The sequence below is a fragment of the Sus scrofa genome, chromosome 6 (genome assembly GCF_054392235.1).
Source record: "Sus scrofa isolate SSC_HxYL_T2T_F1_AM1 chromosome 6, Sscrofa_HxYL_maternal_Yorkshire_Landrace_v2.0, whole genome shotgun sequence".
In the NCBI taxonomy this organism is placed as follows: Eukaryota; Metazoa; Chordata; class Mammalia; order Artiodactyla; family Suidae; genus Sus; species Sus scrofa.
The window spans coordinates 92,048,684-92,063,228 of record NC_139388.1 but is presented as its reverse complement, the minus strand read 5'-3'; the positions used below and the strand labels follow the sequence as shown (position 1 = coordinate 92,063,228).

General features: G+C 39.9%; 1 protein-coding gene and 1 non-coding gene across 51 annotated transcripts in view; both read left to right on the top strand.

The window, feature by feature from the left end:
- PUM1 (pumilio RNA binding family member 1) overlaps positions 1 to 14,545 on the top strand; it is a 141,329-nt gene that overhangs the window by 88,293 nt on the left and 38,491 nt on the right. For 18 of the 50 annotated variants that reach the window (XM_013999086.3, XM_021095755.2, XM_021095767.2 and 15 more), the window contains 5 exons: positions 2,776 to 2,927; positions 9,365 to 9,503; positions 10,977 to 11,120; positions 12,029 to 12,325; positions 13,413 to 13,649. In XM_013999086.3, the coding sequence (XP_013854540.2) occupies positions 2,776 to 2,927; positions 9,365 to 9,503; positions 10,977 to 11,120; positions 12,029 to 12,325; positions 13,413 to 13,649 (969 nt within the window). Of the gene's footprint in view, positions 1 to 2,775; positions 2,928 to 9,364; positions 9,504 to 10,976; positions 11,121 to 12,028; positions 12,524 to 13,412; positions 13,650 to 14,545 lie in introns of all 50 variants that reach the window. The other 32 variants (XM_084963646.1, XM_084963645.1, XM_084963652.1 and 29 more) reach the window with 2 other exon arrangements.
- On the top strand, positions 9,618 to 9,694 carry LOC146402646 (small nucleolar RNA SNORD103/SNORD85). The gene has a single exon (XR_014808733.1). It is a non-coding gene; the product is annotated as a small nucleolar RNA SNORD103/SNORD85 (small nucleolar RNA).

Sequence of the window (14,545 nt, the reverse complement as noted above, 5' to 3'; positions counted from 1 at the left end):
GACCAAGGAAAGTAGTAGAAAGGCCAGTTGAGAAAATTTAAAGGACAGTGCACACGTTTATGGTAACAGAAGTCTGTGCACAGAAGAGATTTGCTCTTTTTTGGCTCTTGGGGGAGCCTTGGGACTATCATTGCAGGTTGCAGCCTAACCTTTCACAATAGATGTGGCAACTCCCTAACATCTATTAAACACCCGTTTTGCAAGCGAGGAAACTAAGACGCAGAGTCTTTGTTGAGTTGTGGGTTTTTTTTTTTCCTTTTTCTTTTTAGGGCCGCACCTGTGGCATGTGGATGTTCCCAGGCTAGGGGCTGAATTGGAGCTGCAGCTGCCGCCCTGCACAACAAGCCACAGCAATGCCAGATCCGAATCTCGACTGCGACCTATACCACAGCTCACAGCAACGCCAGATCCTGAGCCCACTGAGCGAGGCCAGGGGTCGAACCTGCAACCTCATGGTTCCTGGTCAGATTTGTTTCCACTGCTCGGTGATGGGAACTCCTGAATAACTGTCCAAGACCACCCCACTTTATAAACACTAGTCAGACGAGGTTGGGGCCTTGCCGCTCTCTTCAACTTGAAGTGTTACCATTTTTAGACTTCTTTTTTGGGGGCAGAGAGGCAGGGAAGTTCCTGAGCTAGGGCTTGAACCCATGTCATAGAGAACTCCTGTATTAAACTAGTTAGATGCTTACAAGTTAAAAAAAAATATATATTTTTTAATGATTTTTATTTTTTCCATTAAAGTTAGTTTACAGTGTTCTGTCAATTTCTACTGTACAGCAAAGTGACCAAGTCATACATATATATTATTTTTCTCACATTATCCTCTGTCGTGTTCCATCACAAATGACTAGATATTTGCTCATTATTAAAAAAATAGCTCACATTGTAACATAGCTTTTCTAAGTAGCACTTTCTTTTTGTACCAATTTGCGCTGTTTCACAGTGGGCATCTTTATAAACAGCTTCTTGATCTTGGACTAAGCCCACAGGTACAGAAAATGCCAAATTAGAGATGTCAGAGTAGGAGTAGGAGTTCCCTTTGAGGCGCAATGGAAACAAATCTGACTAGTATCCATGAGGATGTGGGTTCGATCCCTGACCTCACTCAGTGGACAAAGGATCCAGCATTGCCATGAACTGTGGTGTAGGTTGCAGACGTGGCTTGGATGGCACATGGCTGTGGCATAGGCCAGCTGCTATAGCTCCGACTCAACCCCTAGACTGGGAACTTCCAGTCACCATGAGCGTGGCCCTAAAAAGCAAAAAAAAATGTCAGCGCAATATCGGATGGTGGTATAATTTGACTTATTTGTGTTTTAAAAACTTCCAAATGGGGAAACAAAAAACATGTGCCAATTTCTTTCTTTCTTTTTTTCTTTTTGGTCTTTTTGCCATTTTCTTGGGCCGCTCCTGCAGCATATGGAGGTTCACAGGCTAGGGGTCTGGAGCTGTAGCCACTGGCCTAGCCGCATCTGCAACCTACACCACAGCTCACGGCAACACCGGATCCCTAACCCGCTGAGCAAGTCCAGGGATCGAACCCACAACCTCATGGTTCCTAGTTGGATTCGTTAACCACTGAGCCATGACGGGAACTCCTGTGCCAATTTATTTCAACTTAATGAAATTTATATTTCTATAGGATTGACTACTATGTCAGAATGGATATGTTTGAAACAGCTCTATGGAACTTCACCGAAAAGCATAGTTATTATTTAAGTTGCAAATATTTGAGGCTCTGTGCTATAACTAAGGAGTGCTTATTGTAGATGTGAGGAGCTGGCTTTGAGTCTTCGTCTTGGTTGGCAAATAAACTTTGGTGTTTCCTGCCACTAGCTTCAGAGAATTATCTGGTTTAGATTTCTGCCACATTCTATGGTTTAGATTATGCATGTTGCTGTCTGCATAGCTCTATTACCTCTCTGTTGCCTCTTCTGTTCGTCAGCGACTACAGTTGTAGCTTGTCGCCAAAGAAGGCGAACAGATTATTTAAAGCAGAATGCTTCGTTTTGTTGAGGATACTCACGTCTATAAGATGTGTTAGTTTTTTTGTTTCTGTTTTGACCTAAATTTAAAATTTCATGTATGTCACTCTCTGAATGTTGTTGGGTTGATTGCTTTTTGTGACATTAAAAATAGAAATAGGAAAACCAGACCTCTTAGAATTGGAGCATTGGAGCTTCCAGTGGTGTATCTGGGCTTTGTTGCCAGACAGCTGATGGATTTTCACACTTCTGCAGTTCAGGAAGCACCAGTATCCCTATCCCTGCCTATTAGTCACCTCAGGTGCCATCCATCCCACAGAAAGCATGGTACAACTCAGTCTTTTGTTGTGTTCCATCACTTTAAGCATACAAACTCTCCATTTATTTCCTTTCTTACAACAAACTTTGTCTGTACCTATCCTATATCCTTTTTTTCTTAGTGGAAAATTATGCCTTTGCCTTCTTGACTAAGGCCAGTTCCTCCATCTGCCTTTATACCCACTGCTTCCAACTTCTGTCACTTATGCTACCTTTTAATACCTTCAGTGCTTTGTCCTTCACAAGCTTCTTCCTCTAGGCCTGGAGTATATTACTGACTTGAAAAGACTTTGTATGGGGATAATGTATCATTTTTTAAAAACAGAATTCAAGATTATCTAGAAAGAATCAATATATTCTTAAGTTAATATTTTACAGTAGTGTCTTCTGAGTCAGATGTTGTCTTTGGAAACTCTGAGATGATTCTTAAGAGTTTAAACTTTTCTTACCTTTCTCTTGCTGTCTCTAGGCCCAGCTGTGGTCCCTCACCAGTATTATGGAGTTACTCCTTGGGGAGTCTACCCTGCCAGTCTTTTCCAGCAGCAAGCTGCTGCTGCCGCCGCAGCAACAAATTCTGCTAATCAGCAGACCACCCCACAGGCTCAGCAGGGGCAGCAGCAGGTAAATGGAAATAAAATTTACCCCATCTAAGTGTGAATTTTAGATGTTATATGTAATTAAAAGGTAATGTTATTCCTGATAGGGAAACTGTGAATAGTAAATTAGCGAGTTCCCCTGTGTGGTACCTGGGTTCAGACTCAGACTTAACTGTGCTTTACTGAGTGCCTTTCATGTATCAGGACCTTGCTTAATGTAACTAGGTGAATAGATTATAGTATCACATGTAAGGCTGCTTAGAGGATTTTCCAGTTAAGTGTATATAGTCAGCAAGTGGCAAAGTGAGTATGCATACAGATAGTCTTCTTTCTTTGATACTATAATCACCTTAAGCACCATCCTCAGATCATGTCTGGCTCTCTCTTTAAGTAGCTTGCCACCAAAGGGTAGATACTAGTTCTTCACATTGCTTATATATAACATCAATTAAAAAAAAATTGAAGTGTAATTGATTTGTGTATAATATGTTAGTTTCAGGTGTACAGCAAAATGATTTATACACACATATACATATATATGTGTGTGTTTTCTTTTTCAGATTCCTCTCCATTATAGGTTATTATAAGATATTGAGTATAATTTCTTATGCTATCCAGTAGGTCCTTATTATCTGTTTTAAACCTGTTATTATATCTCTTTTATTTTAGAATAAGCTTTTTAAAATTTTTTTAAAATTTTCAATTTTTTACTGGGATATAGTTTATTTACAGTATTGTATTAGAGTAAGTTTTTTGAGTTGAGAAAGGATAGTTAATTGTAAAATTAAGTATCATTTTATATTAGTTTAGGCTACTTTCTCTTGCTTTCTGGAGTAATACCTACTTATTGCTGAAAATTCTAATGAATTAGATTACTCAAAGAAAATAAATCCCCTGAGTCCTCATATCAGGAAAAAAACTCCAATATAAATATTTAGTATCTGTCATTCTAGCTTTGTCATTTAATTAATTTCTTATAAATTAGATTATGCTGCTCATATGGCTTTACATTCTGTTATTACACTCTTCCATGTTATTTAATGTTTGTAAATCCATCAAAGAGTATCTTATTTTTTATTTTAAGCAGTCTGTTCGTTATTATTTATGTTACATTTATGTAACTATTCCTATAACTTAGTTATAATTTAGCAGTTATTTATAACTCAGCACTATTTTATTGTTATAAATAAGATTAATACCCTTTGCATAAATTCATGATTATTTCCATGGAATAAAGTCCTAGAAATCAAAATTTTTTTCCCCTTTTTTGGCTGCCATGTGTCATATTGAGTTCCTGGGCCAGGGATCAGATCTGAGCTGTAGTTGCAACCTATGTCACAGCTGCAGCAACTCTGGATCCTTAACCCACTGTGCCAGGCCGGGAGTCTAACCTGCGTCCCAGCACTCCCAAGTTCCTGCCAATCTATTACACCACAGTGGGAACTCCTAGAAAAGGAGTTGTTTGTTTGTTTGTTTGTTTTTTTAGCAAATAAAATGAGTATTTAGCCATCCGATGTACATTATCAAACCTGAGGAAAAACATGCTCATGTGTGTACATAGGATATCATTCAAACAAGAATCCTCTACTTTTTCAGTCTCACTAAGAGAGTCTATGTTTAATTTTTGAGATTCCACAAAATCATAGGAGGAACACAGGTTTTGAATTTTTGATCAGTATTTTACACTAAGATAATTTTTTGGAAGTTCATGTTACAGATACAATTTCAGTATCAAGTGTGTAAGGAGTTCATCAGATAATTTGTTGACAGAATAAGTAACACCTATTGATAAATTTCTTAGCTACTCTTTGTGGATAGTTGGTATTTATCAAATGATGATTTTTGTGTTTAAACGGCAGCCAAATCTTGGATTTGGAAGACTAAAGTAATTGCCATGTTTTAAAATTAGCTCTAATAGACTTAATAAGAAATTTTTTTTTTTTTTTTTCGGTCTTTTTGTGTTTTCAGGGCTGCACCTGTGGCATATGGAGGTTCCCAGGCAAGGGGTCTAATTGGAGCTGTCATAGCACGCCAGATCCAAGCCATGTCTTTGACCTACACTGCAGTTCACGGCAACGCTGGATCCTTAACCCACTGAGTAAGGCCAGGAATGGAACCCACAACCTCATTGTTCCTAGTCAGATTCGTTTCTGCTGCACCACAACGGGAACTCCAATAAGAAAAATATTAATAAATACTTATTAAAAGCTTTTTTTTGTCTTTTTTAGGGCCTCACTTGCAGCATATGGAGGTTCCCAGGCTAGGGGTCGAATTGGAGCTATAGCCTCCTGCCTACACCACAGTTCATGGCAACGCCAGATCCTTAACCCACTGAGCAAGGCCAGGGATCAAACTCGCAACCTCATGGTTCCTAGTCGGATTTGTTTCCACTGCGCCATGATAGAAACTCCTTAAAAGCTTTTTGTTTAAAGCTAAGTGCTCTACTTATAATTTCTTTCACTTAATTCTAATTCTGATAAGTAGATTTTATGGCTTGCTAGCATAAGATTGAAGAAATGGGATTTTGTGCCCATGGTCACACCTGTTCTTTTTTTTTTTTTTTTTTTCTTTTTTGGTCCTTTTGCCATTTCTTGGACCGCTCCTGTGGCATATGGAGGTTCCCAGGCTAGGGGTTCAATCGGAGCTGTAGCCACCGGCCTCCGCCAGAGCCACAGCAACGTGGGATCCGAGCCAGGTCTGTGACCCACACCACAGCTCACGGCAACGCCGGATCGTTAACCCACTGAGCGAGGCCAGGGATCGAACCCACAACCTCATGGTTCTTAGTCTGATTTATTAACCACTGTGCCATGACGGGAACTCCACACCTATTAAGTTCTTAAGATTTGACCCAAATCTGTAAGTTCACAATTTGTGCTTTCTTCTGACCATATTGTGATATATGGAGTGATAGAAAACCTGAGATCTGGCTTTTGTTCTGCCACTAATTGCAGCTAGGGGAAGTTGCACAATATAGATTTCCTTAACTATAAGATGGGGGCAGGGGTGTGATAACCATGTGTGTTTCGAAGTTTTGTGTCATCCACAATAACAAGCCCTACTGTGAAAAAGTTACTACTATCATTACCTTTTAGTAAGAAGCTGTGTTTTAGTTTCAGTGTTATTTTTGCCAGTTTCTGGCTTTAGGTATTTTAGGAAAATATGATTTTCTTGGTGAACTTATTTATCACTGTCACTGAATGAGAGGCCCCTTCTAAACTTTGCTTTTGGCCTTTTTAGTCTTTACCTTTTTTCAGAAAGCATTTTTTATGTTCTAGGCATGCTAACTCTTCCAAATCTGATTGCTGGAACTTTCAGTAGAGTTAATTGCTTTCCACCCACTCCATTTTCCTTCTGATTTCTTATTTGTTCTTTTTAAAGTTTCCTTTGACACCTCATACAAATATTTATTATTTTCTATTTCAGAATGTTTGTTTCTTTTTTTTCTTTGACATTTCCAGGGCCGCATACTTGGCACATGGAGGTTCCCAGGCTAGGGCTCTAATCAGAGCTGTAGCCGCAGGCCTATGCCATAGCCACAGCAGTGCCAGATCCGAGCTGCTCCTGCGGTGTGCACCACAGCTCATGGCAACGCCGGATTCTTGACCCCCTGAGCAAGGCCAGGGATGGAACCCGCAACCTCATGGTTCCTAATCGGATTCGTTAACCATTGAACCATGATGGGAACTCCCAGAATGTTTCTTACAGAAAAAATCCTAGGTATTGGGTTGAACCCAAGCACAGGTGGTAAACTTGGAGACGAGTTGATGTTGGATGTTGTGTTCTGTGAGAAATGAGTTTAGAATGCCTTCTGAACTTTGTAGACTGGGGGAGACTGTGTAGTTGATGATTGTGCCAAGCATGATGAACTACAGAAGGCTGAATTGATTATTAATAAAATATCTCCTTTTTTATTAAGTATTGGTAGATTTTATTTATTTTTATTTTTATTTTTTTTTTCTTTTTTACGGATGCACCCACAGCATCTGGAAGTTCCCAGGCTAGGGGCCGAATTTGAGCTACAGCTTCCAGCCTATACCACAGCCACAGCAACATGGGATCCAAGCCATGTTTGCAACCTACACCATAGCTCACAGCAACGCTGGATCCTTAACCCGATGAATGAGGCCAGGGATCAAACCTGCGTCATTATGGATACTATTCAGGTTTGTTACCACTGAGCCACAACAGGAACTCCAGTATTGTAGAGTTTAGATGCTATGTTTAAATCAGTATGTTTGAAAAGAAATTTGAATTTAACACATTTTGCATCATGAAGATAGGTAGTAAACTAACTCCTAGGATAGTGTTTTACAAGTAGAAACTTAATCATTTTTGTGGATTTTATTAGATATAAAATGTGAAATTTTCGGCATTTGTGTCCATTAAATTGAAGCTTGATGTTTATGAAGTTAAAATATGAATATTGGCAGCTGACTTAAGAACTTTGATTTATTGTCAAGGGTACAACATAGATTTCTAGAGAGTTGACAAAAAGGAAACATTGCTGTCCTCATTATAAGATAGGACTCCCTAACTCGGACTATCCCTTTGTTCAGGCACCTTGTTCACTTCCTTGTCCTCTGACCTTTCACACAATTCCTAACCAAATATAAGCCAAATTCATTATGCTCTATGCAGAGAATGTTTTTACTGATTTTTTTTTTTTTAAAGTTCTTAACCTATTAGTATTTGCCTTATCTCTGTACACGCTGTTTATTTTCCAAGAGTTAGCGCTCTGCTGGATTATTGGTTAGGCATCTTCAAAATCTTGGCCCAAACTCTGACCTGTGCACCCTTCCTCTCCTTCTCTTTAATATAGATTGAAGCACTCCTCCTCTTGTAAAGTCCATTAGATTCTTAAGATTCCAAACAGAAATAAGTTGCCTAATATTTTGATAGTAGTTAACTGTTGGTTATTGATTATCTCCTCAGTACTAGTTGTTGTGCCTTGCAGATATTAATTGTAGTGCTTCCTGCAAACCTGCAAGATCAGCTGTTACTCTACTTTTACAGATAAGAAAATGAGAAACTTTTAAATTAAGTAAATTAAGTGTCTGCACATCTCTTCTTACCAATATGGACAGTGTTGTTCACCTTAAATATTCATTTAATAGATTTGATTATTCGTGATGTCTCTTTTACAGTTTTACCAAATGGTACCAAAAAGAATTTATATATGGATTCTTGATCACATTAACAGAGCAATAATGAAAATGATCTAAGAATTTTGCCTTTGAGGGAGTTCCCATTGTGGTGCAGCAGAAATGAATCCCACTAGTGTCCATGAGGATGCGGGTTGGATCCCGGGCCTTGCTCAGTGGATTGGGGATCTGGTGTTGCCATGAGCCGTAGTGTAGGTTGCAGATGAGGCCCAGATCCTGCGTGGCTGTGGCGTAGGCAGGCAGCTGTAGCTCTGATTAGACTCCTCTCCGGAACTTCCATATGCTGTGGGTGTGACCCTAAAAAGCAAAAACAAACAAATAAACAAAAAACCACTTTGCCTTTGGAAATATCGCTAAATGAATAACTTTGATAATTTGAGCCTTGGTCTTTGGGTTTTGCATTTTTCTTGCTGTAGTACTTAGATCTTTTAGAATAGATTCTTCAGAGCATTCAGAATAAGAATGATTACCAGCATCTTAATACCTATGTTTCATGAATAAAAAGTAGATCCTTCAACATAGTGGCATCTCTGGTATTCTGCACTGAAATGTCAGTGTTCTTGGCTAATACCCATCTCCATTTATTGCTGCGTGTTTGTAGAATTTATGAGAGAGGAAATAGAAACAGTCGGGTCAGAAGCCTCCTAATTGAATCTATTGCTCTCATTTGGGGCCGTTTGGGCTCTGATGAATGGGAATAGTGTTATAGAGTAGAGAAAACATTCTCATAGTCCATAAAGAAAATGCAGCCTCTTTTGTGAGTTTTTTTTCGTTTGTTTGTTTGTTTTTGTTTAAATACAGATATTGTAGCTTAATTATATTGGTAAATTACTCCTGCTTACCCTATCCAAACCTCTCCTCCACTCCAGCGTACTCTTTTCTCACCCACTTTTTGTCAGAGCACTGACGTTATTATGGAGTTACCATCTGTTTATCTCATTCGTTGGAATAAAAGCTCTAAGAGGGCAGGGGCTTTATCTTGTTCGTTGCCTTATCCCTAGTACTTGCCAGATGTTAAGTGTTAAGTATTTGATTACTGAGTGAATCATCACTTTTATATGCTTTTGGCTTCTTATAAAGGTAGTATGTTTAAACTAAGACTGGTAGAATAAAATTTCACTACATGAAATGTTGCTAATTGATTTTTTTTTTAATCCTAAAAGCCATGCCATATAAAACCATTATAGGAAAAATGATTTACAGCCATTAGTTTTTAAAGTTGCTCCAGCTTAAGCAAGTGATTGGTCTTAGATATTTCCATTGAGGAGAAAGTAGTTGATTTATTTCTGTCTCCCAGGTTCTTCGAGGAGGAGCCAGCCAACGCCCTTTGACCCCAAATCAGAACCAGCAGGGACAACAAACAGATCCGCTAGTGGCAGCAGCAGCAGTGAATTCTGCCCTTGCTTTTGGACAAGGTCTAGCTGCAGGCATGCCAGGTAAGGCTGCATTATTGTTCCTAATCCTTTGAGGAAGAAAAAGTCTGCTTATTAGGCCATTCAGGGGAGAATGGTCAGTACTTTTGGCTTGTTTAGGCCTGTCACGATTTGGGGACTGGCAAGGATGACATACACTTGCCCTCACTTAGGCCATAGTTCGTTGATGAGAGCACCTAGTGTTCTGAGCCAGTCTTAAATCTTACATGTTGTTAGAGATGGATCAACGTGCACAGGTAGCTTAGAGTATTCTGTTGTCCTTTGGTGATCATCTGTTTTCTCCGTGAGTGTCAAGAATGGAAAGAGCAGCCAGGCTTCATCACCCATCACTCCAAGGCTGATGTCTTTGAAGAGTATCATTAGGAAGACAATCCTAATATTCCTTGATAGGGTCACCCTTACATTTCTAGGGTTTTACCCAAACCAGCAGTAGAGGTACCTTGTAGCTGTCTATCCATGATAGATATATCCTGAATGTTTGTTATTCTTAGCTGTTATTCTTGCCTGGTCTTATTTTTTTCATGGATTGCATGTAGTTTTGAGGTTCTTCCTTTGAAACAAGTCTTTATGAAACCTCAGTATAAGTTTATGGATTCTGGAGTTCCTGTTGTGGCACAGTGGAAATGAATCCAACTAGGAACCATGAGGTTGTGGGTTCGATCTCTTGCCTCACTCAGTGGGTCAGGGATCTGGCATTGCTGTGAGCGGTGATGTAGGCCAGCAGCTGTAGCTCTGATTAGATCCCTAGCCCAGAAACCTCCCTATGCTGCAGGTGCGGCCCTAAAAAGCAGGATTGGCGGGGGGTGGGGTGGGGGTGGATTTTTACTAATCATGGTGCATAGCCAAATCAACTGATCTCTTTATGAATTCACATCATCCGTTTTCTTAGTTACTAAGCATTTCTCTTTTGTTAGGATCTCAACTGTATTTCTTGCATGGGTCAATAGGATTTGAAGATTGCATCTCAGAGTATTGAAAGAGCTTGTTAATTGAGTCCTATCTAGGTTTTTCCCTGCTAAGTTGCAGGATATTTGTGCTTAGATTATTATGTAGAATTAAAGTTCCATGATTGCTGGAATCATTTGTACCCACTGTTACTTGTATAGTAAAGAAAACTAAAAAAATTGTCAGCGTATGATTGCTGGTGATAACCTTGGTTAGCACTTTAAAAAGCACAGGTATTCCTTGTCCTGCTTGGAGGATAAGTGCCAGGTAGCATGGTACATCTTTCATACTCATCTTTAAATCTTCACAAGAACTTTGTGAGGCAAGTGTTATTATTAACCTCATTTTGCAGATGAGGAAATGGATACCCAGAGATTCAAGGCTATACAGCTATCTTAAGTGGTGAAGCCAGGATGTGAATCTAGGTCCTTCTGTCCCCAGAGCTGAGTTTGAAACTATTTACACTATGCTGGTGCCTAGGAGACATTTGTTAGTTTCATATATACTTATCTGTTGGCTTATTATTCTCAGGTTATCCAGTCTTGGCTCCCGCTGCTTACTATGACCAAACTGGTGCCCTTGTGGTGAATGCAGGAGCGAGAAATGGTCTTGGAGCTCCCGTTCGACTTGTAGCTCCTGCCCCAGTCATCATTAGTTCCTCAGCTGCACAAGCAGGTGAGTTTTTACATTTTAGTGGATGCACTTAGATCCGAAAGGAATGATTGATGATATACTCTTTTTTTTCCTTCGGGCCATCCCCATGACATTTGGAGGTTCCCGGGCCAGGGATTGAACCTGTGCTGCAAGGGAACTCCTGACGGATGATATTCTTAAACTATGTTGTAATATACTTTGACAGTTCTCGGTGTACCTATTCTAATTACCCTGTGATTTCAAAGAGAGAATCAGAAGCAGCAGATGACCTTGATAGATTCTGATTGTGTTCACAGCATGTACCAGCTGGGTAGCAGCAAGGACCTGCTCTGCTGTGAACACAGGAAGTTGGATTACTCATACAAAATGGCACTGTTGGCAAAAGTACAAGGCTATTTTCATAGAAATCCACATCATGATTTTAAGATGTGTTTTTTGTTTTTGTTTTTTGCTTGGGTGGAGCAATAGGTTTTTAAGTCATATATATATATATAGTAAATTTGGGAACAACAATAGGGACATCTAGGCGAGAGCAGCATGCTCAGGTGTCCTAGGAATTTGAGGGACTTCAGTATATGGTTCTGGAAAAAAGTCCTTAATGTAGATATTTGTAGAACTTGAGATTTTAGGAAGTAGTTGTATTTGAAATGAATACTTTTGATATCCATATCGCTTTTAAACTATAGATTCTTTAAAGCTGCCAACATAGTGAACTTGGCTTCTGTGGTATTTTGACTTTGAATTGAAAGTAGAAATAGAAAATAGAAGCTTCAGATAAAGGCATCAAAGCTAGATATGTATAGTTCTTTACAAGGTTTGTGTCTGCTTTGAAAAGATATGGGAGCGTTAAAAGGCTTTCAAAGGGTAACAATATAGTTTGGAAAAGTGGTCAATCTCTTTCATAGCCAAATGATTTGCTTTCTTCATAGCTGTTGCAGCAGCTGCAGCTTCAGCAAATGGAGCGGCCGGTGGTCTTGCTGGAACAACAAATGGACCATTTCGCCCTTTAGGAACCCAGCAGCCTCAGCCCCAGCCCCAGCAGCAGCCCAGTAACAACCTGGCATCCAGTTCTTTCTATGGCAACAACTCTCTGAGCAGCAATTCACAGAGCAGCTCCCTCTTCTCCCAGGGCTCTGCCCAGCCTGCCAACACATCCTTGGGATTTGGAAGTAGCAGTTCTCTCGGCGCCACACTGGGATCAGCCCTTGGAGGGTTTGGAACAGCAGGTAGAAATCAGACTGATGTGCTGTTGAAACTGAATTTTAATTATTTTTACGATCTTTATGGAACACTGGCAATGCATGGAACCCTGGACAGATACCACAGGCAGATCTGGACCGAGCCCCATGGGAACCCAGCCGTCCCACATGTCTTTGAGATGATGGACTGTTCAAACCAAGTTATACATTTGGGGCCTATTTCAGGTTTTACACTCATGTTGCTACTTATTTATACTCTCGAAGTCAGTTTGTTTCAGGGATTAGAAAATCCGGGGAGATTTTTGCAGGCATTGGGAAGAATGTGGAGGAAGAATGTGGAAGTATACAAATGTGGATGTTAAAAACCAAGGAAGACCTACCAAGATCACAGGGTAGTGAACTCCACAGTCTCAAGGCCCTAAAGAGTCAGGAGTTTTCTCTAGTCTTTTGAGAAGAATTAATGTGGATATTATGGGAAAGTGGGAGGAAGGAAATTGAGACTAAGATATTTTTAATGTTTTGGTGGGAGAAAAAGGCAGGAAAGTAGTAAGGTAAACAATGGGATAATCATAATGTTGGTAAAACAATGTTATCTCAAAACAGAAGGGTTTATTTGCGAGAAAGTATCTTAAATTGGAGATTGGGGGCTAGTAATAACTCTTGATTAAACCCATTGAGAAACCAGGCTTTCATATTAGTCTTGTGTAGTGGGGCAATACCCCATTCACAAATCTTTTTTCTACTCCATTTTTCTACTAGAACCTTTGGGTTGATGAAAGGCAGTCTTTCTAGCCCATTTTCTTTCACCTTTTCCATAACTTATATGGCCGTCAGAGGTTTTTTAACCCACCCCCACCCTCATAATATGTGACACAAAAGGAAGGAAAATTTAGAATATGTGTGACGGTTTGTGAAAGAGTTTCATGTTAACCTGAGCCATGTCCTCTTTATTACTTTACCTGCCCCTAGAACTGCCACAGGAACAGTTAGGCTGTCTCTGCTGACAAATTTGCGGTGGTAAGGAGTCTGGATCAAAGTGTTAGGAACAGATCACTGGGCTTGTTCTTCAAAGAACAGGCCTGTTCTTATCTGCATTGTTTTAATTCCATTTTAGTTGCAAACTCCAACACTGGCAGTGGCTCCCGCCGTGACTCCCTGACTGGCAGCAGTGACCTTTATAAGAGGACATCGAGCAGCTTGACCCCCATTGGACACAGTTTTTATAACGGCCTTAGCTTTTCCTCCTCTCCTGGACCCGTGGGCATGCCTCTCCCTAGTCAGGGACCAGGACATTCACAGACACCACCTCCTTCCCTCTCTTCACACGGATCCTCTTCAAGCTTAAACCTGGGTAAGAACCATTACTATAACACCACCTTGAACTCTAGAAATCTCTTGCCACTGATGACATTAGAAGTACTTTGCGTAAGCAAAGGACAGTCCCTTTATCCTAGACGTGTCCTGGGTGTACTCTGCCTTCCTGAAGTACCTCATGTTGTTTAGGCTGTACCTAGATAGCACATAAGTTTTGGATTTATTAAAGTTTGGGTGCATCCCCCTGTATATTCACTTCAGTTTTAGTATGAACATCTTTGGCTGTTCTCTGGCTACATGTGAGAATCTTTCATTATAAACACAGTACAGCTTCATTTTAAGTAAAGCTGGAAAATAGAGACAAAGAATGTATTCACCTACTATCACCGCTATTAATATTTAGTCTTATTTTCAGACCCCCCCATGTACATATTTAATATCTTTCTCACATAAAGCATTTTATTATAAAAATTTTGTTAAATTCTTTTAAAAATATATGTTTGTATATACATTTGTATATACATTCTTAAACTATGTAGTATGCTAATGAGTATAGATGTGTATTTCCCCATTTTATGTTTACCTTGTTATATATATGGGGTTAAAAATTTTTTTACCATTTAGATCCTGGAAAATGAGGAGGGGAAAGAGGATGCTAAGCAGCAGGCTATAAGAGTGAAAAGAAGCTTGTGTTAATAATTTGGGAAGTTCAAGAGTTCCTTTTATAGCTCAGTGGTAATGATTCCAGCTATATCCCTGAGGACGTGGGTTCAATCCCTGGCCTCGCTCAGTGGGTTAAGGATCTGGCATTGCTGTGAGCTGCGATGTAGGTCGCACACATGGTTCAGATCCTGTGTTGCTGTGGCTGTGGTGTAGGCCAGCAGCTACAGTTACAATTTGACCCCTACCCTGGGAACTTCCATATGCCCTGGG